We start from the raw sequence: 23,361 nt of genomic DNA on the forward strand, positions 1-23,361 counted from the left end.
CTGTTTGAGGAAATTTAAACTGCCATAAGCCTTGAATAACCAGAAAATTCACTAAATAATTATCATCCTGATCCTTAGAAAGGCTTCCTGAACTACTTATTGCTACTGATCTGTTGAAACAAAGATAAGGGAAAAGACAAAGGAAAGCTGAGTGGCATTTATTTTTAATGAAAATGTGTAAATGAACTAACAATGTATTGTGGTAAAGATAAAAAGCATTTGAGATAGTCCTCATTAAGTAACTGCCTTGGATAGCAAATGATTGGAAATACAACAGTAATAAACTGTAATTAAAAATTAATTTTCCAACCAAAGCAGGCATTTACAACAAAAGCTTTCAGTGTGAAACTGATTCAGGACTGGTTAGTTTCAGGCACAGCAGTGGCCAGAGAGTTCTAATGAACTAATTAAGTCCATAGAGCTGAGCTTGTTAACTTTGGATTAATGCTTTTGTGGGAAGCCTGGACTGTGAAGAAAAGCGTCTCAGGAAAAGATAGCTTGTTTAAGTAAACTCTCTGTCTTGTAAGGAGGCAATCAATCAATCAATCAATCAATCAATAATGAAATAAAAATAAATAAAGTAATTTAGGCACAGAACACGTACCAGAGAACTTAATCTAAATGAGACAATCTTTGCAGAATCTCTCAGTCATATGTTCACTTGATGACCACTTTGCTTAATAACTGAGTTGTAGGAACCAACTAAAATCACTAAAGGAAGGCTATCTGTATTTTATCAAGCTGGTAGGGTGTGTGGGAAGAAGGATAGTTTGGCAAAAAGTCTATTGTGGAAGAAGCTTGGGAATGCTGGTTTTACTTTTCCTTCTTACCCACACACTTACCCAAAGAGCTAGTAGGGCAGGGAAAAATGTCAGCTCTGAAGCCAGAAGAGAGGCCACAGAAGCTTTGGAAACTGACTGAAAAGCCCATCTCTTATCTTGGTCCCCCTTTAATCATGGCACATATGGGACCAACTAGTGAATTTTAAGTTAGTAATTCAGTGGAAACCAAAGAAGTGGGTGTCTTCTCACATTTGTGAGAACAGAACCTGGTTTCAAAAAAAAAATGCATCCATTATTAAATAGAGAACCTGATAGGAAAACAAAGATAATCCTCAGAAGAAATAGTAGAAAGACTAGTCAATCGACAAAGAAAAAAGCTTCACAATAATCTCAGCTGAATGGAAAACAACCAAATTTGATAAAAGGAACTTTATTCATACTTATGGTATCACTTGTTATTTTTTAGGCACCATAATAATCTTAAACCTTCAATGCAAATCCAAACATGTCAGCATAGTAACAAAAATGCTATTAGAAGATAGTCTGGGCCACTGGCTGATGTTTAGAAAAAGAGAACAAAATACACTGAATTAACAAAGTATTAATAAACAGCAAAGAGTACAGCATGTCGAGAGAAATTCATGCCAGCTTTTTAATATGGCAACATTTTTTTAATATGAAGGCAAAGTCAGAAAGGCACATAAAGCTATTAAATTGAAATTAGGTTCTGACATGGAAATAAATAGAATAACATACAGAGGCAAAAAAAAATGTTCAAAAGTGTCTATAACAGATTCCTAGTATATAAATCAATCCATATACTAGAAAATAAAAAGAAGACATGCATTCAGCAACTGCATTCAAATTTAGATTCCTACCTTATTTCTTGATAAGCCTACTTAAACTTTCAGGATCAAAAGCTGACCTGCAAGGTTTCTTGGTGCCAGGAGAACTGAAGCACCAATGTCAACAACCACTGTGGTGGTTGTAACATGCTGCTTCAGCAATCATATTTTCCATTTTCAAGCCAGAAACCATTTGCTCCAAGTAGCAGCACTGCATGTAACATACCCAGCATAATGTACAGTATTATGGACTGAAAGAAAAGGGCCAATTTTCCAGGCTATTTCCAACATCTTTGTATATTGTCTGTAAACAGATACGCTCTGCAGCATTATGAAGGATTAAGAAATACCCTAAAAAAGTATTTTTGAAGTCACAACTATGCACTTCATAATAATGAGCAAGATACATTTATTTACTTATTAAATAAATTTATATGGCCACCCAACACATACATGGTGACTCTGAAGTTTGGAGTTTATTTAATACGAAGAAGTAAAGTTTGTATAAATGTACATATACATATTAAGGAGTAAGTGTGCAAGTGGAATAAGTAGGGCTTTGGGAAACCTTAAAATGATAAAGCCATTAAATTTCTTTGCAGATGAGGGCACAAACCTTGATTCCCATCTTCCAGCCCAATTTCTCTAGAATGCTTGGCCCTTTCCTAGAGATGATAAGAGAAACCCACAACACAATCAAGTAGTCATGTTTTTGTGGATATCAACAATGAATCGTTTTAGTTGCCCGGATTCATTGTAATGACGGTGCACTTGTGTCCAAGCCTGAATTATATCATGCGCTACTAAGAGTAGCACAAAGGCCACATTTTTGAAAATCATGATGAATGCTTCTCTTTACCAAAGTAAAAACCTAAGAGTATTTTCCACTGCAAAGGTAAAGGAAGGAAACTAATTTCAAAAGAAATGTTGAGTGCCAAGCGTGGCACTGAAATGCTAAAAAAGCATTTGCCATATGATGTTACTTTTGGTTGTTTTGCAGTTAAAACTATTCATCCCATTGTTCTTTGCACACAGCCAGGATTATCCTGATACATCAGCACTGTTTGCAAGCAGTTAACAGGCTGCTGAAAGGATTGAAGGAACAGCAATATCACTTTCAAGTCCAAATTGAAGCCACTTCAAAAATGGAGCATAGGAAAGTATTTGAAAAAAAAAAAAAAAAGATGAATGGCCCCTCTTTGGTTCCCTATAAATATACCTATTTTCCCTTATTTTCATATGGATCAATATATTTCATACATGGGGGTTTACAAGATAACTATGACTTTATCCTTGTAGCATCTCTGCAAAAAGATTTAAGTTTCTGATTTTAAACATGTGATCCTAGATTTCTGGAGAAGATTCAGATACTGTTTTGTAACCCTTTCTATTCCTTACTGCACAGAGGAAACATTAAGAGCTATCAATCTGATAACAACCCTAAACCAGATCTGAATAAAAATGCAATCTGACTGAAATATTTTATAATCTACTTTATCCATAACAGCAATATTAGAGCAAAGGCATGAGCAAATTGTGGTAACTGCATAACTATGAATTTTTAAAAGAAGAGACTGGACAGCCATTTGTACGAAATGGTATAGGGTTTCCTACCTGAGCAGGGGGTTGGACCAGATGACCTCCAAGTTCCCTTCCAACTTTATTATTATTATTGTTGTTGTTATTTTATTAATATTGTACCTTAAATTTAATATTGTACCTTTCTAATGAAAAATGTAGATAGTCCTTGCTTAAAGACTGCCTCATTCAACAACTGCTTGAAGTTACAATAGTGATGAAAAAATAATTTTATGACTGATGCTCACATTTATGTCCTTTGCTGCATTCTCAATCAAGTGATTGACATTACAGTCAATACACATTATCCTGTGATTGACTTATTGCTTTTCTACCCTTCTCTTTGCAAAGAGGAGTGTAGAGACTGGAGAGGAAGGGATTACAAGAGAGTAAGTAGGCACACAATGGGGAATGCACTGGGCTGTTTGTGTAATGTGCTGGTGGCTACCGATGCTATCACATTCCTTTCAATGTGTATTGTTTGTCTGCTTACTCTCTTATAATCCTTCTTCTTCAATGAATGCTAATGCAAACATTAATTCTCTTCTTGCTAATTATCCCAGTGTAGGGAGTGGTTAGGAGGCAAACAAAAGCCAAAAGTGTGAAACTAACTAGCCTTGTCAGTTTCGAGCCAGTATCGCTGGGTAAGTATTCAAAGGGCAGTGGAATGGGGGAAAGAAAAGCATAGTCTGACTGCTTAATATCCCACTTAGTGACTGATTCACTTAATGATAGGACTGCTGATCCAAATGTGGTTGCTTAATTTGGACTACCTGTACACCAGATGCTTAAATATACTGTTTAAATATAAAGAACATTACTGGAGTGTTACAGAGATTCAGAAGTGCCCCTTCCAAATACATCATGGACTGAATACAGAATAAGATAAGTTTCCCAACAGAAAGCGCTTAAAGTGGTACCCAAATTTGTTATTTTAAGCAGTACATTATGTAAGCAGATAGTCTTGTTACCCCCATAACCACAAATCAATTATAAATTAAAATCCAATTTTTAATTTATATGATTGTATACAATTACATAATCATACCAACTGTCCAAGCTCAATTTTATTTAATGGACTTCACAACTAAATAAGAGTGAGTTTCTGATAAATGGCAATGAAATTCAAACTCTTCTCCACAGAATCTGAAATCCATTAACCTGAGATCCAATAAATTTAGATTTTACATATTTTTGTAAGTTCTTGAGTAATTTCACTAATAAGTGATTGCGTATTGCTAACCAAAAAGCTAATTCTTTTCCTGAAAAATCAGAAGGTAATGCTAAATCAAACCTTTTGAAAGCTTTACATGAAGCAAGAGTTACTATATAAAGAAGCTCTGAATCAGATGAGCAGAATATTGACCAGCTATTGTACAATCTTCAATATACTGCAAGCGAGTATTGCCATTTTTTAGAATAATTCTAAGAGCACAACACCTCACAAGCAATTTATCTCTCAATGGTAATATTAAGCAAATTTAAACAAGAGGCTATGTTCAAAGCAATTTTGTCCATTATCATGAACTTAATTCTGTTTACTAACCTTGTCTTCCAGTCTTCCTCTGATTTAGACCTGTTTTTACGAGCAGTTCTTTGTTTTTCTTCAAGCCTTTTCTTTTCTTCACTGGCTACATCTACCAATTTTTTTTTTTTTTAAAGGGTTAGGAGTGAAACAGGATGTATAAAATTATAATATATTAGAATAATACTTGAGCGGTAGCAATATATAAATTCAATGATAATAATAATTCATAAATAAATTTTTGATTAGTATAATTTATATAAGATTTCTGCATATTTCCACAAACTTTACTATGCAGCAGATTGATCAACAATAAATTAACCCTTTTATCTTCTATGCTCCAAATAAATGAGTTGCCTAATTTGCAATATTTGGTATGTATTCCTCTTTTCAAGGTTAAATAATAGCTTTTTTCCTTTATACATTTACAATATTTTAGTATAATATAATATGCATATTTGTTTATATAAAAGGAATAATTTTAACAGCATTGTTACAAAAAAATCAAATAATCCCCAATACAAAATTGTGTTTTTCTGTTTTCATGAGAAAGGTAAGCTAGAGCAATGTTTCTCAAAGTTGGCATCTTGATTCAAAAGCTGAACTCATCTTAAAATTACAAAGTTTGAAAAATACTGAAAATTTCACCAAGACAGGCAACAGTTTATTATTTATATAGAATAAAAACAGAAAAACAAGCTGCCTTATTGATTGTGGCCTGGCAAGATCCAATGCAAAATATTCTTAAACAAGGTTTCAGTTATTTTCCTAATTAAAACTAGACATAGGGCTACTGCAAATTCTTTGCAGGGAATCTGTATAAGCATTTTTTTTTTAAAAAAAAAAATTAAAGCAGTTGTGTTTTTTTCCAGGCTTATGTAACTACCTCAGAAGTTGCTTCCAGCTGCCTCCGCCAAATGCATGTATGGGGAAACACCTAGGAGCAGCTGTGTGAATTCAAAAAAGATGTGGCTGTTTCCATTATTTGAAAACTTTATTGCACTATTTTTTTATTTACTAATGTACGTGCATCAACACGTTTTCTGTAAAACATTGCAACAATAGACTTAAATATTTCAACATCCTTATGTCAAGAAACTTTAAACCGAGGTTATTGAGTTACCTATTTCACCATTTTCCATAGCTCTTATATCTGGCCTTAGCCTGCAGTCAGTTTTGGGAATAATACTTTCCATTTCCTGATCCAATTCATTCAACATCATAGCAAAGGTAGTAAAGTTGTACATCTAAAAAATAAAATAAATAGCTTTAGAATGTTTCTTCTATAAAGAAATATTAGTTGTTAATATGTTTGCAGCCTCTAAAGAAAGTATCCAATCAAATGGTTGATGAACCTTTTTCTATATTTCATTACATTAAAGTGGGCTAGAGCAAGGGTCCCTTACCCCTGGCCCACTATCAGGCCATGAGCCATTTTATTTATCTTTCAGGAAACTGCATCTTCATTGTTTTCACTCTGGAATTTGGCAACACAATTTTCGGAGCTTCAACAATAAGGTTCAAAAGTAATTCCTGGACTTCTCACAAGTAAAGAAGAATGGGCTTTCCTGCATAAGCTGCTGTTTCAGTGTTAAAAAAGTAGAATCCTAACTATTACTAAGATGAAAGAAAATAATGCAAGTGATAATCTTCAGGCAAATAGGCTACTAATGCAACTCCATTAGTTACTGCTTCCATTAAATAAACTAACTATGTTTAGTTTTTTTTCCACTTTCTTCACTGTGTAATTTTTGACAGTAAGACTGACAAAAATGTAGATCAATGTTTCTCAACTGTGACAACTTAAGATGTGTGGACTTCATGTTCCAAAATTCCCTATCCAGGTTGCTGACTGGGGAATTCTGGGAGATGAAGTCCATATATAAATTGGCCAAGGTTGAAAAATACTGATGTATACCATTGGATGTAAGGCTCCTCTCACCTGTGTTGAGTTTGAAGGCCTTGGAGCTATTTTCCACAACAGCACACTTCCAGGGATCACACACATACTTTCACACTCTGGCAAGGGCATCTCATCCGGCTCATCAGAATTGGCTGTCTACAATGTAGTGTGATAAACAGCACATTATACCCAGAAATAACATTTTACTGCAGCTCTGTAAACATAATGCAGCTCTATGAACAACTATATAAAAAGGTGAAGGTTTCCCATCTTCAGTTGTGTCCCATTCTAAAGATTGGTGCTCATATCCGTTTCCTAACCGAGGAAGCTAGCATTGTCCAAAGATGCTTCTGTGTTCATGTGGCTGGCATGACTATATGCTGAGGCACACGGAACACTGTTACCCTCCCACTTATGTTTTTATCTATTTGCATGCTTTTGAACTGCTGGGTTGGCAGAAGCTGTGGCAAGAATGGGACCTCACCCTGTCACTGGTGCTTGAGTCTCCAACTGCCAATCTTCTGGTTGACAAGCCCAGCACCTTAACCACTAGGCCACCGCACCCCTGTACAATTATAGAAATAACTGCTAAAAAAGCATCTAGAACTCGATGTCTTAATTTTTTTATCGATACCATGTTTATAATGACAAACAAATCTTTAAGGCAAATGGGTAATAAAAACGAATAATTCTGAAGATTTGATAATAAGACCCCTCTGAGGAGGCATGTTCAAGTTTAGAGATGTTTCACTGGTTTGGTTACACTATTGGATTATTCACTTTGGCTCTGTTGGCAAATACACAGGAAAACAAACAGGTTAGCAGAGAAGAAAAGGTCCTCTTAAACAGGACTAACAACAAGGGGAGGCTAATGTCAAGTCCTTCCTATGGCCAGCAGAACAAAGCAATGGACTGGCCATCAACTAGCTTCTGAAGAAGCCAGAAAAAGAAAGTCCCTGCCTTGGCAGTCAACTGAGAAATCAAGAGCAGATGAGGACTTTAAAAAACCCAAACCTGTGACTGACCCTTCATTTTTTTCTGCCCTCCTAGGCATGCCCTATAAAGCACTTCTACTTCAATAAATTAGATAGCTGGTATGCTGGTATGCTCTAATTCCAAAGCTAAAATTCTCCAAAACGTATTATTTTAAAGTACTCCAAAATGCTAGTGGGATATATATGCCTAATCTGATAAAATGCAATTGAGAATAACCAACATATGTTTGTAAATTTCAACAAGTATTTTGTCATGTTCTTCTCCTACTTGAATTTTTTCTTTCACAATTCTTTCTTGCTTTCTAAACCATTTTGTTCTGCAGGTCCCAAACTAGAAATACCTGTCCTGCCTCATTTGTTTTTGAAGTGTTCTGTTCCTCCCAGGTTTTAATAAACAGCTTAAAATACCTTTGCTTTAGTTTAATATATACTACTGTAGTTACTGGCTTTTCTATTTTTTGGGATAAGAGTCATATTTATAAATAATTTAGAATAGCACCCAATTCTATGAAAATGTTACTAAACAAACATCAAGGCCTCAAATTTCAAACTATATTGATTACTCTTTTCTTCATGGAACTTCATATAATGTGGTGAAAAATTTGGTATAATATAGCTTATAGAAGAGTTGGATATCTTTTTGCAATTACTCATCTATAAAAAAATCATGTACATCATTATACAATGCTTAATACTTTTCTTTCTCAAACAGCCAATTCCCATGGCAAATTATTGCAACTAAGAATTTCAAAAATGGTTTATGATACAAGCCATGAGCCAAATACATAAAATGTTGTACGTACCTAAATATTTTGAATTTATAATTTCTTTACAGTCTCCATGTATGGAAAAAACCAAACCTATACATTTATCATACTTCATTTATATTGAATATTCAAATTTAAATACCCCCAGTGATAATTTATATAGATCAAGTAATGGTACATTTAAGCCTTTGTAGTGGCAGATGAAAAAAAAATGAGCAGATGAAACTAGAAAACTTCAAAAGTTTCTAAAAGAACCTCAACTTTAAATCTCTCACATAAATTGAGTTGTGATATTCTATATCTTTTCTGGCTACATAGTGCTTTAGGGCCAAACCAAAGCTTTTATTGTGGGTATTTTGCTCCAAAGCTGTAGCAAGTTTTTATTTAACCATATTTGTCAAAATAAGTAAGAAGAAAAGCATAGTATTCCTGTATGTGTTCCTATTCCCCTGGAATCAGCAGAAATACCATTTGAAGGCAACAATACATTCTATAGTCTTTTTGTATTTCCTTAGAATATCATTGACATGTGACTGATAACACAGGTACCAAGTGAACTATTAAGGAGCATTTAAAATGAAAACATTCTGAATGGACATAAATAAATACCTGTTGTGACTTGAAAACATACTGAAAACAGAATCAGCCAAAAATAAAGTTTGCTCTTAAAAAGATACAATTGAAACCAAAAAGACTTAATGTTTAGCTTTTGGCTGGATTCTACCTTGGTAAATAAAAAATTACCTTTAGTTTGAATAATGAGTTGGGCTGAGAGTGTGTGATTGGTCCAAGGTCACCCAGTTGGCTTTCATGACCAAGGTGGGACTTGAACTCACAATCTCTTGCTTTATAGCCCAGTGCCTTAATCACTAGACCAAATTGGCTTTTGTCTGCATTATTTGACGAAACTCATAGCAGACATAGTCTGGGACATTTAGAGTTCTACAATCCCCTATCTTAAAAATAAAAAAAGAAACCCACAACTTTTAATGATAATCTATCTTGCAATAATTCATCTATGATCAAAAGTAAATAACATTATAAATGTAATGGAAATAAAGAACCATTGCCTATTTTAAAATATTTCCAAAGATTTCTAAATTTATACTTATTAGGTATTAAGCAAGCCATTCAAGCAACTAATTTGAATGACTATCTGAAGTTTATTAATGTGAATACTAGCGTTCCTCTTACTTTTTTAATCTGTTCTTGTCTTTAGTCTCTTTTAATTTTAGTATCTAGTCTCTTTTAATTTTAGTATCTGAATTATTTAATAGAAAAAATGTAAGCCAAGCTCCATGTCTGTCTGTCTATCTTTTAATCTAATCTGTTTGTATTTTACTCTATTGCTCAAAAGTCTTCTTCAAAAACCCATCCATTCACCTAATTACAGTATTGGCACTGAATTTGCTGGCCTTCTTGAAACTAGTTTTAACTAGATTTTACAGTTATATCAAAAGTGGAAACTAGTCTGATGTTGGTTAATAAGTGAGAAATGTAAGTGAGATGAAAGGGAACTATAATAATGAAATCTCTAGTGATTATCTGAATAGGCCCATAGTGTGTGCTAGTCATTGGAACCCCAGAAAAGTTTTAACATATTTGGACCTTTTTGAGAAAGTATAGAGTTTATGGAATAATTTTCAAAATCATGCATATTTTCCAACAGTTAGTCCGGAACAGAATACTTTCAATATTTAAAGAGAAATTACTATTGCTACTCTATTTTTTAGTGTCAATAATACCTGTTTATTGTTTTTCTTTTCTTCTGTGTTTTTCTTGTCATTCTTTTTGTAAGCTTCAAATGTAGTAAGATCCACACTGTACAAACACTCAGTCCATTTTCCGTAGAGTGCACAAAGTTTCTTTTTGCTGTCAAAGCCCCCCCCCCCCAAAACAACTAAGTTTAGAAACATTTAGAGTGTTTTGAATTAGCTGTTACTATTTTGTACCAAAGTTACATAAAGCAAAAGCTACAGAATGTTCTCAATACTGTATGTGAACCACATTACCAAACAATTTAAACCTTTGAAATATTTATTTCTCTTCTTATATTTTAGTAATACATGGTTTTATTTACCTTTTATCTTGAATGTAGCCTTCAACTTTGTGTAGTTCTTTTCCAAAAAGGCCACAGGGCTTGAAGTTTAGCATGCATTTTTCACCGGTTCTTTGAAAGAAATATTAAACTTCTTAAATATACTACATTATCCTTGAAGTGTACTACTAATAGGACTTTTAAAAAATAAAGAAAAAAGACCTCAACTTTGATTGTTCAGCATGGATACTCGTTTTCTGATCTACTAGTGGTAACTATTTTTTTTCAGTGACAACTTTACTTGTTTATTGTTGTCTTGAAATTAAAGTTGTTGTTCTATTAATGTTAAATGTGAAGCAAACTTAATTGTCAAACCAAATAGTAAATTTCCAACTTACTTGTAATTGGTTATTTCCATATTTCCATATTGCTCAATCCAAAGTTTGCCAACAATAATATTATGTACACAGCATGTAGGATTCGTCCATGTATATGCCTCATTATGTCTGAAAAGGAAAATAATAAAACCAATTAAGATTTATATAAGGCTTTTAAAATGACTGTATAATCTTAAAAAGTGCATAAACCAAGATATTAATTTATTCTTTACCATTAGCAATATAACAGCAAATGTGATATCACTCACACACAAATGTTGACATTATGTTTCCCATAGCACAGATAATCCAGGAAAAAGATCTACTGATATGAAGAGGTTGTTTTCTTAATATAATATGAATTCCTAAAAACATGGCAATTTCAGCATAGTTCAGTTATTTTCAAGCTAAAAACATTACTCTATGTAGTTTCCTGCTTGTCAAATAACAATCATATATTATTTGTACTATTATTTGTATTCATACAATGGATTAAATTCCATTCATTCTATGTCTGCATTGCTTACAATTTCTAATCTAGCCCAAGATTAATACTGACCAACTTACTCAAGAAGCTTTAGAGTTATTATTCCCTTTGGTTCTGCTTCAACACTCTTTCCCCAAAACTTGAGTTTAGGATAAATAGAACCATGAAATTCGAAGTCATTACTTAGTCCTTCAGCATAAAAAGCACTGATTGGTGGGTGATGACTAACTTGTTCCGAGATGAGTCTGAATCCAAGATCCTCTCTATGCAGGGAAATAAAGTGATAATTAGCAATATTTATCCACAAAATGGGGTAAAACGTAAACATTTCCATATCAATTTTTATCACACAAAAATCAAAATTGTAATATATTACTGGAATATTTGAGGGCAGGTATGTTTTCTTAATATACCAATAGTACTGAACTACACAGAAAAGACATAAAAGATAATTACCAAATGAAGACTTTAACTAATCTAGCTACTAAGTAGGGAGTCAATACTTTAACACTGCATAAACCACATGTAGGCTAATTTTGTCTTTCCACTTCATGCCCAAGAAAGAATACTTGGAGCAGTTTGAGAGTACATTTATTACCTGACAAGTTCATATGTCTCTCCAAGTAATGGATTGAATGGCTTTCCTGTACGCTCCCACTGAGAGGCTACAGCCGAAACAGCAAAAGCAGCTACACACTGTTGAAAAAGCAATTTTATAAGTTATTTCTACTGACTTTCACTAGAAAAATCTTATTTAGGCTGCAGCTTTTGAAGCATTAATTCTCATAAAGTGAAGCCAATCTCATTTGACTCATGCTCAGCTTCTAATGACTATACAGACACAATCTGGTTCTCTTCTCATATGAAAAAGGTAGTGAGAAACATTTAAAACGTTAAATTATCACCACTGCTTTTTAAGAAGTTAAACAAATCTGCTTAAAGCTAGGTTGCAGGTCAGATATTCAGTAGCTTCACTTTTTAATATCACTGTAAAGATCCCATTATATTTTATTTCTTCAAATAGCCTTCACTTAAATTCATAAGATTTTCTAGAAATAAACAACCCAATTATTTTCCAACTCTTGAGATAGAAGTACCTTCATTCTTTCAACTGGGTCAGAAAGCAAGCTGGCTTTATGAATTAAGTATGTATGCTCCATGTATTCTGTCAATCGCTGTAGAAAACTCAGGGGCTCATTAAAAATTACTGGCATAGTGATCTTGGACAGCTCCTAGAAGAAATTTAAAAGAAATATTACAAAGTGTGTGTGGATATTTATATAACTACATTACTAATGTGTGAATAGTTTTGGTTTCCATATAACTGAAGTTAGATTATTAGCAAAAGAAGAAAACATGAACCTAGATATAAATTTATACCATTAATTTAAAGAAAAGCCAATATGGCTTGATGAGTATTATATTCAAGTCTAGAGAAAAGAATTGTATATCCATACTAAATCTGAAGATTGTGATTCTGGACCACTGTACTCTGAGTCTGACTACTTTCACAGGGTTTTTGCAGTGATAAAATGGATAAGCAAGAGAAGAAGTAACTGTTCATAGCATGAATGCAAGATAATATGTACACTATATTATTGTAAAACCAAAGTTACACAAGAATGGAAAGATCAAGTCCTTATTAGTCTCTGCTTTACAGTGTCTGACAATTACTTGAGCAAATATTTAGGACTCTTCAATATGCAATAGTGCAACGAGTCAATACTGACTAGGTGACTTCCCTTGTGAAGTACAATACATAATTAATAGGCACTATATACATTTTTTAAAAAATCCAAAATATTCTATTAACGTGCATGTAGGATATTTAAGATATTCAAACAATGTTCTGGCTGACAGTACAAATCTACAGTTTCTCAGTGATCTTGCCTGAAACTAATGGAAAAATGGGAGAAAATATATAACTGACCATAATCTCATTTCATCTTTGCAGGAAAAAGAATCTGTGGCTTAAATTTCTACAATGTTTCCTTGATAGTGGCATTTCCTCCACTCTATATCAAAGTGCCAAAACAAATATACATTTTGTATTTCACAAAGTTATTTTGTTTTGAAAGAGTACACATACTAGAATTTTTCAATGATATCAGTGTTTTGGACATCTATATACATTTACAGAAGGTGAAAGGATTTGACAGTGTGGTGGAATAGGCTAGAAACATTCTTTAATGCATTCTAATTTATTTCAGAAATTCTGTGATTAAAACATAATGAAATCATAAATAATATGAATTTGTAATTAAAATAAGGCTCTGTTAAAAATTGTATTTACCTACCATTCCAATACACTTTCTCAAGATACTCCAAATACTGAAGTCATTTCTTGAAAACATTGGAGAGGGCAAGCTTGTCCTAGATTGGAGTGGAGGAAAAAAAGCTATTTAAGTCTTCAAAATATGCTTTCAGATTTACACAGAATATACTTTATACTATTTAAAATAAATCCTGAACACAGGCCTATGTACTTTAGCAGTAGAAGTTTTAACAACCCTTTTTCTTCTACACCTATTCACTCATGAGGAATAAATTCTCAAGCCACAGTTATGCACCCTACTGTAAAATTTCCAACTGTGTGAAGCAAAAATGCACCTTTGGTTTTGAGACAAGTGCAGATAACTGATTTGATGCGAGCCTTATTAGCTCTGGAGACCTCTTAACTTCTTTATGTGTGTATCAACTCCCAGAATTCTCAGTCTCTCTTGCTACCTAGAATTCTAGAAGCTGGTTTACATTATAGGAAGTTGTTCAAGTTTTAATTACTTGTTTATAAGATTTCCATCCCTCTCTGCTCTTAGGAGTCCCAATTGTTTACACATAAAAAGTATTCTAAAACTTGTAAGTAACAATGGCAACATGTTTTTTTGTGCTATTGGAGCCTCCCATGAATGAGTCCCCCACCCCACCCCAATTTTGGAAAGATTTTTAAGGGCTTAAACTAAATGTTTTTTAAAACTCTGAGCTCCTTCAAAGCACTAAAACTGTTCCTTACCCCGCCCAATTTTGGAATTCAACCTTTGACAGTGTGCAAAACTTTATAGAATATTTCAAAAAAGAAAATTGCCCACTCCTAAAGTAAAACTGAGGATCATAGAGACCTATCTGTAGATTCTTCTAATGTAGTTATAGTTTAGTAAACTGTAGGGTTGGGAAACTATGTTAAATTCTTTGCAATCAAATCATTTCAGTGGTATTTACTCATAGTCAATAATATTATTAACAGTGAATAATATGAACTGAATCCTATCAGCAGAAAAACCAGTTAGCTAGGGAATACCCTCTGTTGGAATGACAAAAATAGTTCTGAATAACCCTCCCTGCATCCCAATTTGAGGAGACTATATACATACACACACACACACACACACACACACACACACACACACACACACATACACACACACATTTTTCCCCCATACATGTACTTTTATAAAATCTCCAAAATTAATCTGAAATTGTACAAAAAAGGGCACTCATGGTCACTGTTCAATTGTTTCTTGCAAAAGTCACTCCAGAATACAGATGAGCTTTGCAGCATAACTTGTCATGCCCCTGCAAGATAACTGTGACCTTCCCCAGTTATAGCTTGAAGCAGAGAAGCCCAGAAAACTGGAGCCCATAATGGTCAGAAAAAATGAACATGCATATTGTGCAGGCTGTAAAAGTTCTTTATGCCTCTAGCTCATTTTCAGAAAAGTTTCCTTTTTACATGTCTGTATTGAGTGACCTGGACCCCAAAACCTTCAATTTTTTGCAAATCAGGAACCACTGATTTTTCTTTATCACCAGAACTTCAAAAACCCATCACCATACTAATAAATGATTAATTTTTAATCAGGGATATGGCTGTGCAATCCTATGTTCAAATGCTTCATTCATTCAATTCTTTAGATGGATTTGGGTAAAACCACTATGAAGCTATCTTCCCAAGTAAAATTTATTTAATTATTTAATTTAAAAGCAATTAAAAATTTAAATCTATGCATATTAAAAAATTTAAAACTATGCAATTGAAGAATTGTGAAGAATTTGGCCATAAGCCCTTATGATAGAGAAGATTACATCTGCAGAACTAATTTCCAAAACACATTAAATACCAAAATAACAAAATCATAGAGTTGGAAGGGACCTTAGTTTTCTAGTCCAACCTTCTGCTGAGGAACAAACACTGAATGCTAAGAAAAACAAATAACCAATAATTGCATAAGCCAAGCACTCTTGAGTATATTAAAACAGAAAATAAACTTGAGGAACATGTATAGTTTTATTACTGTGTATGAAGAAATATCTGTAATTTAAAGGATAATTTATTCTATTTTTTTAGCTATTTGACTTCAGGAATTATATATACCATATTAATTAAGGTCACATAAATGAATTGCCTCCATATAATTCAACTGATATTTTGTGCTTTGGGATATCACAGGAGAAATCTACTGTTATTCTGGTTGAGTGATCAAGCAATGTTCAGACCCAGCCATAGTGAAAACATATCAGACCAGACTGATGCCTGCTTTAAACAAAATAGTGTCTAAGCCACAATTATTCCAAATCTTTGAAGGGACCACATTTTTACACACATTATTTAAACTCTAGAATGGCATGCAAAGGGTCAAATTTCCTACCTCAAATAAGTCAGGGGGAAGAGGTACAGAAGATTTTCTATCATCTTTTAGAACTTCCACAATTATCTAAAACAGAACTGTAATACTGTCCCCCAAATTTTCAATTTTTTGCCAAATCCTCCAATGATATTTTTCTAGACTTTTCAGCTGAGGTTAAGAAAAGCTTCAGAGAAAAAGTAACCTTTTATTCCCTCTGCTCCTTCAATTGCTTTTCTGTCTCTTGTAGGGTCCAGCAACTGTAGAAAATCTCCTTAATCCCACTGACCCACTCCTAATATTTTTACAAAAAGTAATTCCCAAGCCTCTTTAAGTTCAATACTTCAGCACCCTCAGCAAATGTCTTCTTTTGGTTGGTTTTTGTCCAATTACTAAAACAATCCCACTTACATTTTACTGAGCAATTACAACGAACAACACCTGCATCCTAGATGAGCACTAGGATCATTCTCAAACTACTCTTATCTCTATTAATTTCCTGCCTGCATGCTTCATTGCAGATGATGCATGTTCAAATTTTCATGTCACGTTTTGCATTGATTAGCTTAGGAGAAGCCAAGCTGCCAGAAGGAAAAAGCAAATGTGATGGAAAATGTAGGAAGAAGAGTTAGTTCCTGCAACCTCTGATTAGCAAAATTGTTAAGACTTCATTAGACTGAATAAAGAAAAAACCAACATCATTCCAAAAGTGAAGATAGAATTGATCAGTGAATGGTCTTTTTAAAAATTGCACAGAAATACATAAATTATTTTTGGCAAAATTTAATCATGGGTTTTTAGGCATTATCATTTTTTTTAAAAAAGCTTTTTATTTAATGTACCACATAAAATGTACAAGGCAGTCCCTTGTTACACCTGTATTATTTGTGTCCAATCAAAGGTTGTTCAAAGAATTTGACGGATACTGAAAAACTTTTGAGATGTTTAGCCCTTGAAAAACATAAACAGTTCCAGACTATGTGGGTAGAAGTCATAAAACCTATATTTAAACTGTGGAGTATCTTCTTATGAAAATGTCTTCCTTCGTTTAGAGGTTCTATCTTGAAAGAGTCTGTTAGCTAATTTACAAATACTGTATCTGTGAAAAAAAAGCAGTGGTCCTTTCACAGGATAGACCTGCATCCAGTAAACATTTTGATCTACTTGAAGACAGACAGGAAGTCCCTTTTATAGGACAAGTCCTTGATCCAGGATATCTGAAAGAAAATTCACAAGTGAGAGAAATGTTCTCCATTTCAGAAATAAGCTGTATGAAGATCATCAAAAGGAAAATTCCTTGCATTCATTTCAAACTGTGGACCAGCAAAAATTATCTCTTATTTTTAGGATCAGGTTTTTAATGTTCCTTATTAGTATGAAGTACAGGACAATACTTTACAGATGGATCTTTTTTTTCTTCACTTCATTATTAGAATTCATGAGAAGATATTATAAAAGGAGCGAAATACTAACAAAATAAATCATTTATAAATTTTAGCTGATAAAACACCTTTCATTTTATATTAATTGCTCATGTCTAACTAGCACCAAAACAAATTTTGAGCTAAAGATAGTTTGCTAAAACAGAAACCACATGCTCATTTAAGGTGACAGGCTTAATTTTTAATGCTTGTTTTAATATTTTTAATCTTATAGTTATTTTATACTGCTATTTATGACATTGTAAGGTGCCCAGATTCGCTTGATAATGAGGTAGATGGCATATAAATTTAATAAATGAATAAATAAACTATAAGATTAGGGCTTTAATTTCAAGAAATACATCTTTTTCATAATTAGTTTAGAGAAGACAACTGTCACAAATACACTTGCAATACAATAAAGGACACATATTACTTTTTAGTATTGAAAGACCAAGAAAAGGACATGTTGTCCATTTAAAATTAATGCTTCAGAAGTGCTTCAAACTTAATTATTCCAAATGTTTATGGCAGTTTCCCCATAACTGTTTGCAAAGCATTAAAAACAAGAATTGTGATAAAAATATTTAAAATTGGCTAGAATGTTTTGGCAAGCTAAATAATATGTTTAGACTATACTACATTGAGCTGATCAATTTAAACAAAAATATGGCCCAAATATGCTTTTTCATGAGGCAACTGGACTTTCTTTTTTCTCTTTGAAGATGTTTTGCTTCTCATTCAGTTCATCCAAGAAGCTTCTTGGATGAGAAGCAAAATGTCTTCAAAGAGAAAAAAGAAAATCCAGTTGCCTCATGAAAAAGCACATTTGGGACAATCATGACCTGGATGACTGAGAATCTCCATGAACAACAAAAAGATGAAATATATAAAAAAAACAAGGGAATGTTAAATTGCTAGTGCTCATGAGAACCGAGCAAAAAACATGCAAATAATACCTAGTTACATAATTTGGTAACGAAACATTCAGAAATTATTTTAAAACAATTGGAGAACAAACCACAACCAAAAAACATTACTTTGGAGCTTAATGGTCACAGAACTATGAAAATCCTGATAGGAGAGTCCAGTGGTGGGATATACAATAAATGAAATAAATAAATAAAGTAACATAAAATAAACAGCAGTGTATCAGCCATAAATTCAAGATCTGGCTTTAGGCAAATCTCTCTGCCTCTTTATATAATCATATTTGAATATTATTCCCAGAAAAATGGGCCTCATCTTTTGATAGTAAAGGGCCACCTTCAATATTTGGAAGGAGCACAGAGACACGGAGGGTAGGCATTGGGACTATAATGCTGCAAATGGCTGGAAATATTTTTTTGTTTTCATAGCTTTGGGGAAAGTTGTAGAGTTGTATACTTGCTTTCTTAAACTACTTCAGGATCATTTCATGGCTTACACTAAAGCTTTCTGCCTCAAAATGGCATATCATCAGCCATTGGAGTCAAAGGGATCCTGGAAGGTAACAGAAAAAGGGACTCAGATACCTCAGATGTTCTTGGGATGAAAGGCTCTTTAATATGTGAAACAGAACTATTATTGTTTTCTCATTATTACTGAATAGAACCTACTACAAAATGTTGCAACACAGTGTTTTCAAACAAGTTGGTACCTGGTTACTTTTTTCAGGATATTTCATTTCATTCCTTTTTTTTCTTCTTCAACTGTCAGAATTTGTGCCCATTGCTGAGTTGCTTTTTCCCCCTTTTCTGCAACTTTGGAAAACTTCATATTCTTCTGTTTGACTCATGCTCTTGAGGCCTCAATGGGAGTACTACTCAGAGAATAAACTTCTTAGTATACAGACATGCCAAAAAGGCAAACTTCTGGTCTGGATCAAAATTAGGAATTTTGAACGAAAACTCCCTTTTGAAATAGTGAAATTGGTAAGACACTGTTACCCATCAAGTGGAAAATACTGGTTTTGTTCCTCAGGATGGACATTAGATGCAGAGCATTAGCCATTGATCATAATTTTGGTTTTGCAAATATTCCTGGTATTCTTAGCTTCTTCAACCATGTACTTTCAATATTATATATGTACAGAAAAATAGAACATGAAAACTATCTCAGTACCTTAGTAATAATCCAAGATTATATCAGTGACTCAGGAGGGTAAAAAAAGCACAGCAAAGCAAATCCGTCTTATGTTAATTTAGTTTTAGCTCCACCGTTGTTTATATCCAAGTCCATCTCCATCACATATTCACAGATAACACTTGCTGGATATCTTTTGCCTAATTGTGATTTGTATCGCTATCTAACTCTGCTCAAAACAACAAAGTATGCTTTTATTCTTGGTTGAGTATGCTTACAAATCCTGGTCTGCTTAACCATGATTTGAAATATTTAAACCTAGAATTCTATCTTGATTTATTCCCCTCACCTTTTGCTTATCTACAAAGATACTCAAGGAAGTGCAGTTTTAAAAACTGAAAACTTTATATGGCTATTTCTTGCTTCTTCTTGAGTATAAGATTATCAGATCTCTCTTTCACCCTATAAAACAGTGGTTCACAACCTGTGGGTCGGGACCCCATTTGGGGTTGAACGACCATTTCAAACAACGCAGTCCGCCATTTTTCCCCCCTTTTCCTTAGCTGTGCTACTCCCTTTTATTCTATTGGCTTTTGAAAGCCAATAGAATAGACTCTCTTGAATAGAGTCTAATTCTATTGGCTTTCAAAAGCCAATAGGAATTGTCCAGGCTGTCTCTGCCCTGCTGAGCCCGCCAAAAGTCCCATTCTGCAAAAGGTGCTGCACCAGTTGAGTAGTCCTCGACTTACGACTGGTTGAGTAGTCCTCGACTTATGACCGGTTGGGGGTCGCGGCATTAAAAAGGTTGAGAACCACTGCTATAAAACATAAATTTTTATAGAATGCAAACTAGTGCTGCACAATTACAGATAAACATATAAAATACATATTGAGTTCCCATAAAAGAATGCCCGCAAATAAATCCTTAAAAATATTCAAACACATGCTACAAACTATTCCACATACACACAAAACTGATACAAAAAGGCTAACTCTACTCACTCAACCCCCAACAAAAAAGCCAAAGCCAAAGCCAAAACAATTTATATATATAATTTTTACTTCCCAAAACACATTTATCAAATAAATCTAATTTAAAGAACCCAAAGACATACACCGTAATAACACAATCATCAGCCATACACATACTAAAAAACAAAAACAAAACCCAACTCCTCAAACTATAAATTATTCAAAGACTAAATTGACTTTTCCAGCTTTGGGATGTTTGGATATTAGTGGAACAAATGGATAGGAAGCTGTTGAAACCATTAAATTTGTTTGGTTTGTTGAGCAATCTGACTTGCTCAGCAAATCTTGGTGACAAATCCTTAGACTGATCAATATTAAAAGTGACTCCTTCCACAGTTTCCATTTCATTTTGCTCTGCACCCAGACCAATCACGACCAAGCTTTTTATTCTGATTTTTGTCTTAATCTAGGTTTGAGGTGCTTTTGAAGGCTGTCTTGCCTTCTAAACAGAATGGCTTGCTTCTCTGTTCATTTCACTTCACATACCCTTTATTGCTGTGGCCCAAATGTAAAGAAACATCTTTATGTGTTACAGTGCTAAGTTTTCTGATGGAGTCTAAATTCCTGTCAATGGCTGAGCTTCAAGATGCACTTTTCCCCACCTCCAATTCTTCTCTTGAAATAATGTTGAAGAGAAAATCAATGAATTCAACTGGTGTAAGGTAGAGGTTCCCACAGAAAGTGCTGTAATCTACAGGAATCAAAGAAGAGGAAGGCAGAAAGAACCTTATCTGTTCCACCATTAATTTCTGGCTTCACTGACAAATGGCACTTTTTCACAGCAGATAAATAAATAAACCAACTATTGATACCACCAACAAAGCACTTGTGGACACCAAAGAAAGTGTGCACGGGAACAGTAAAAATCTCTATTCCTAGGGAGTTCCTGAAGCAATCCAGATTCAAATTTGGATGCTTGAAATAGTAACTGGCCAAAAATCACTCAATATAAAAAATTTCAGAGAGTTGTTTAGATGACGGAGTAGGTAGGAAATATATGATCTCTTATCAAATACAACTGTGACACCTAGTTTTTACAGTCTATAAGGAGAACCAAAAAAATTATATCCAATGTAACATAAATGTGCACTGATAATCTTATTAATACTGCATATTATTTAGCTAGTTTGCTGTACTGGTTAGGTCCTGGCCTAGAAACCAGGACCCTATGAGTTCAAGTTCTGCCTTGGGCAAGAAAGCTGGCTGGGTGACTTTGGGCCAATGAGACTGTCTCAGCCCAACTCACCTCATAGGGTTGCTGTGGGGAAAAGAAGGAAGGAATATTATGTATGTTTGCTACCTTTATTATAAATTAATAGAGGTAGGATAAAAAAAATCTGAAAAATAAAAGACATTTGATGATTTGACAAGGTCATACTTGATGTGTTCCTTGGCTTATACATTCAGTACTTCAGAAGTAATATTATTCAATATGGCATTTTAATTTTATTTTGCAATTGTTTTTAAAGAAGTGTTTCAAAAGGTTTTACAGTATCTTTTTTTTCTGAGTGGAATCATATACTTCTGTCAGTAGAAGAAGTTTCAATTTACGGCATAAGATCAGTGTTCTTGCCCCTCTCTACGCTGTGCATAAAAATTGAGGGTGCATAAAAATTATCTTCCCTAACCAAAAATGTCACAATTGTTTGAATCCTATGTTGTGGCCAGGTCTCTCTTTTGTATGAAACATAACTAATACTACAGTTGTTGACATAATAGGTATTTATTAGTTTCATCAAAAATATGTTTAGAATTAAAACAAAATAGCTGCACACATGTGATAACATATCTTACTTCCACCCAAGAACACAATTATAAATACCCCACCCCTATTACAAAACATTCAAATATTTATGCTACAAATGCAGTGTAATTAGATGACAAGACAAGCAACCTGTATAAAAATCCCAGGATAACTAGAAACACTGAACAGCTTTATCTCCTTGGGGAAGTTTGCTGCAAAGCAAAATTTAGACTTGTTTTCCCACAGAGGCATGACAATTGACATCGATATGCATGCAGACATCAGTTCCCTGAGTGCTGCCGGATAAACAGATCAAATATTGCAAATATAGTTTGGAAGGGGACATTCACCAGTAATTGAAATTTTACGGTTCAATTTTATTTTTCAAGAAATATCCTAGCTCAGTGTTTTCAAAATGCTACCACAAGTCCATAAAAAACCAGTAATAATCTTTAAGCATTTATAAATACAGCAGAAAAAAAGGGAAGGAAGTAAAATATGGGATAAGCTTAGAGATGTGCAAATGTAATGATCCAAAAGCATAATGAGAGACATCTGTAGTGGAAAGTAAAGAAACCTCAGAGGAATAGGAAACAAGAGCCTGGAGGCTCCAATCACCTCTTGTTTACAATTTTGGCAATTGCATTTTACAATGTTTTATGGACACTTGCCAAATTAGGGCTTATTTCTTGTGCTTAAAACAACATTGAAATTAACACTGCTTGTTTGCACAAAAAAAGCAGCCAACTGACTTAAGGATCCTAATAATTTATTTAGCATTTTGTATCAAGGATGCAGGCATTTTAGGGATATCATTGGGAGAAACAATACAGGAAATTAAGGGTGCTACTATTCAGTGATAACTGAGATAAGAAAAATTCCTGGCTTCATAACCATTTCAACTTGTTTCGGTTTAGAAATATTTATTCCTTGCTCTCTCCCAGCTCTATTCAAGATCGTTAATGAAGGAGTCAAAGTTTCAGTAAACACTTGTCTTTCTTTGTAGTTATACTGTCCTCTGAACAGAATGCATTACTGAGGCCAGCCATAACTATTCAGTTGTTAATAGATATGAGACTTAAGGTTAACTTGATTACATATATTCTATTTTCATTATATAAGAAAAAAATCATTATAAAAAGTAGAATAATGACAAGTATTCCTTTTAACTCTATGCAAATTGG

At 33.7% G+C, this 23,361-nt stretch overlaps 1 protein-coding gene across 9 annotated transcripts in view; it reads right to left on the reverse strand.

The window, feature by feature from the left end:
- The window catches only part of OSBPL1A (oxysterol binding protein like 1A), a 63,011-nt gene that overhangs the window by 1,288 nt on the left and 38,362 nt on the right, over positions 1-23,361 (reverse strand). For 7 of the 9 annotated variants that reach the window (XM_039328576.1, XM_039328578.1, XM_039328577.1 and 4 more), the window contains 10 exons: positions 13,595-13,670; positions 12,395-12,529; positions 11,896-11,993; positions 11,378-11,560; positions 10,832-10,939; positions 10,476-10,565; positions 10,141-10,267; positions 6,673-6,789; positions 5,854-5,977; positions 4,752-4,842 (listed from right to left, as the gene is read on the reverse strand). In XM_039328576.1, coding sequence (XP_039184510.1) covers positions 4,752-4,842; positions 5,854-5,977; positions 6,673-6,789; positions 10,141-10,267; positions 10,476-10,565; positions 10,832-10,939; positions 11,378-11,560; positions 11,896-11,993; positions 12,395-12,529; positions 13,595-13,670 — 1,149 coding nt within the window. Of the gene's footprint in view, positions 1-4,751; positions 4,843-5,853; positions 5,978-6,672; positions 6,790-10,140; positions 10,268-10,475; positions 10,566-10,831; positions 10,940-11,377; positions 11,561-11,895; positions 11,994-12,394; positions 12,530-13,594; positions 13,671-20,919; positions 21,085-23,361 lie in introns of those variants that run through there. The other 2 variants (XM_039328581.1, XR_005554879.1) reach the window with 2 other exon arrangements.

Source organism: Crotalus tigris, unplaced genomic scaffold (genome assembly GCF_016545835.1).
Source record: "Crotalus tigris isolate CLP2741 ecotype Arizona unplaced genomic scaffold, ASM1654583v1 scf7180000024382.2542628, whole genome shotgun sequence".
Taxonomy (NCBI): domain Eukaryota; kingdom Metazoa; phylum Chordata; class Lepidosauria; order Squamata; family Viperidae; genus Crotalus; species Crotalus tigris.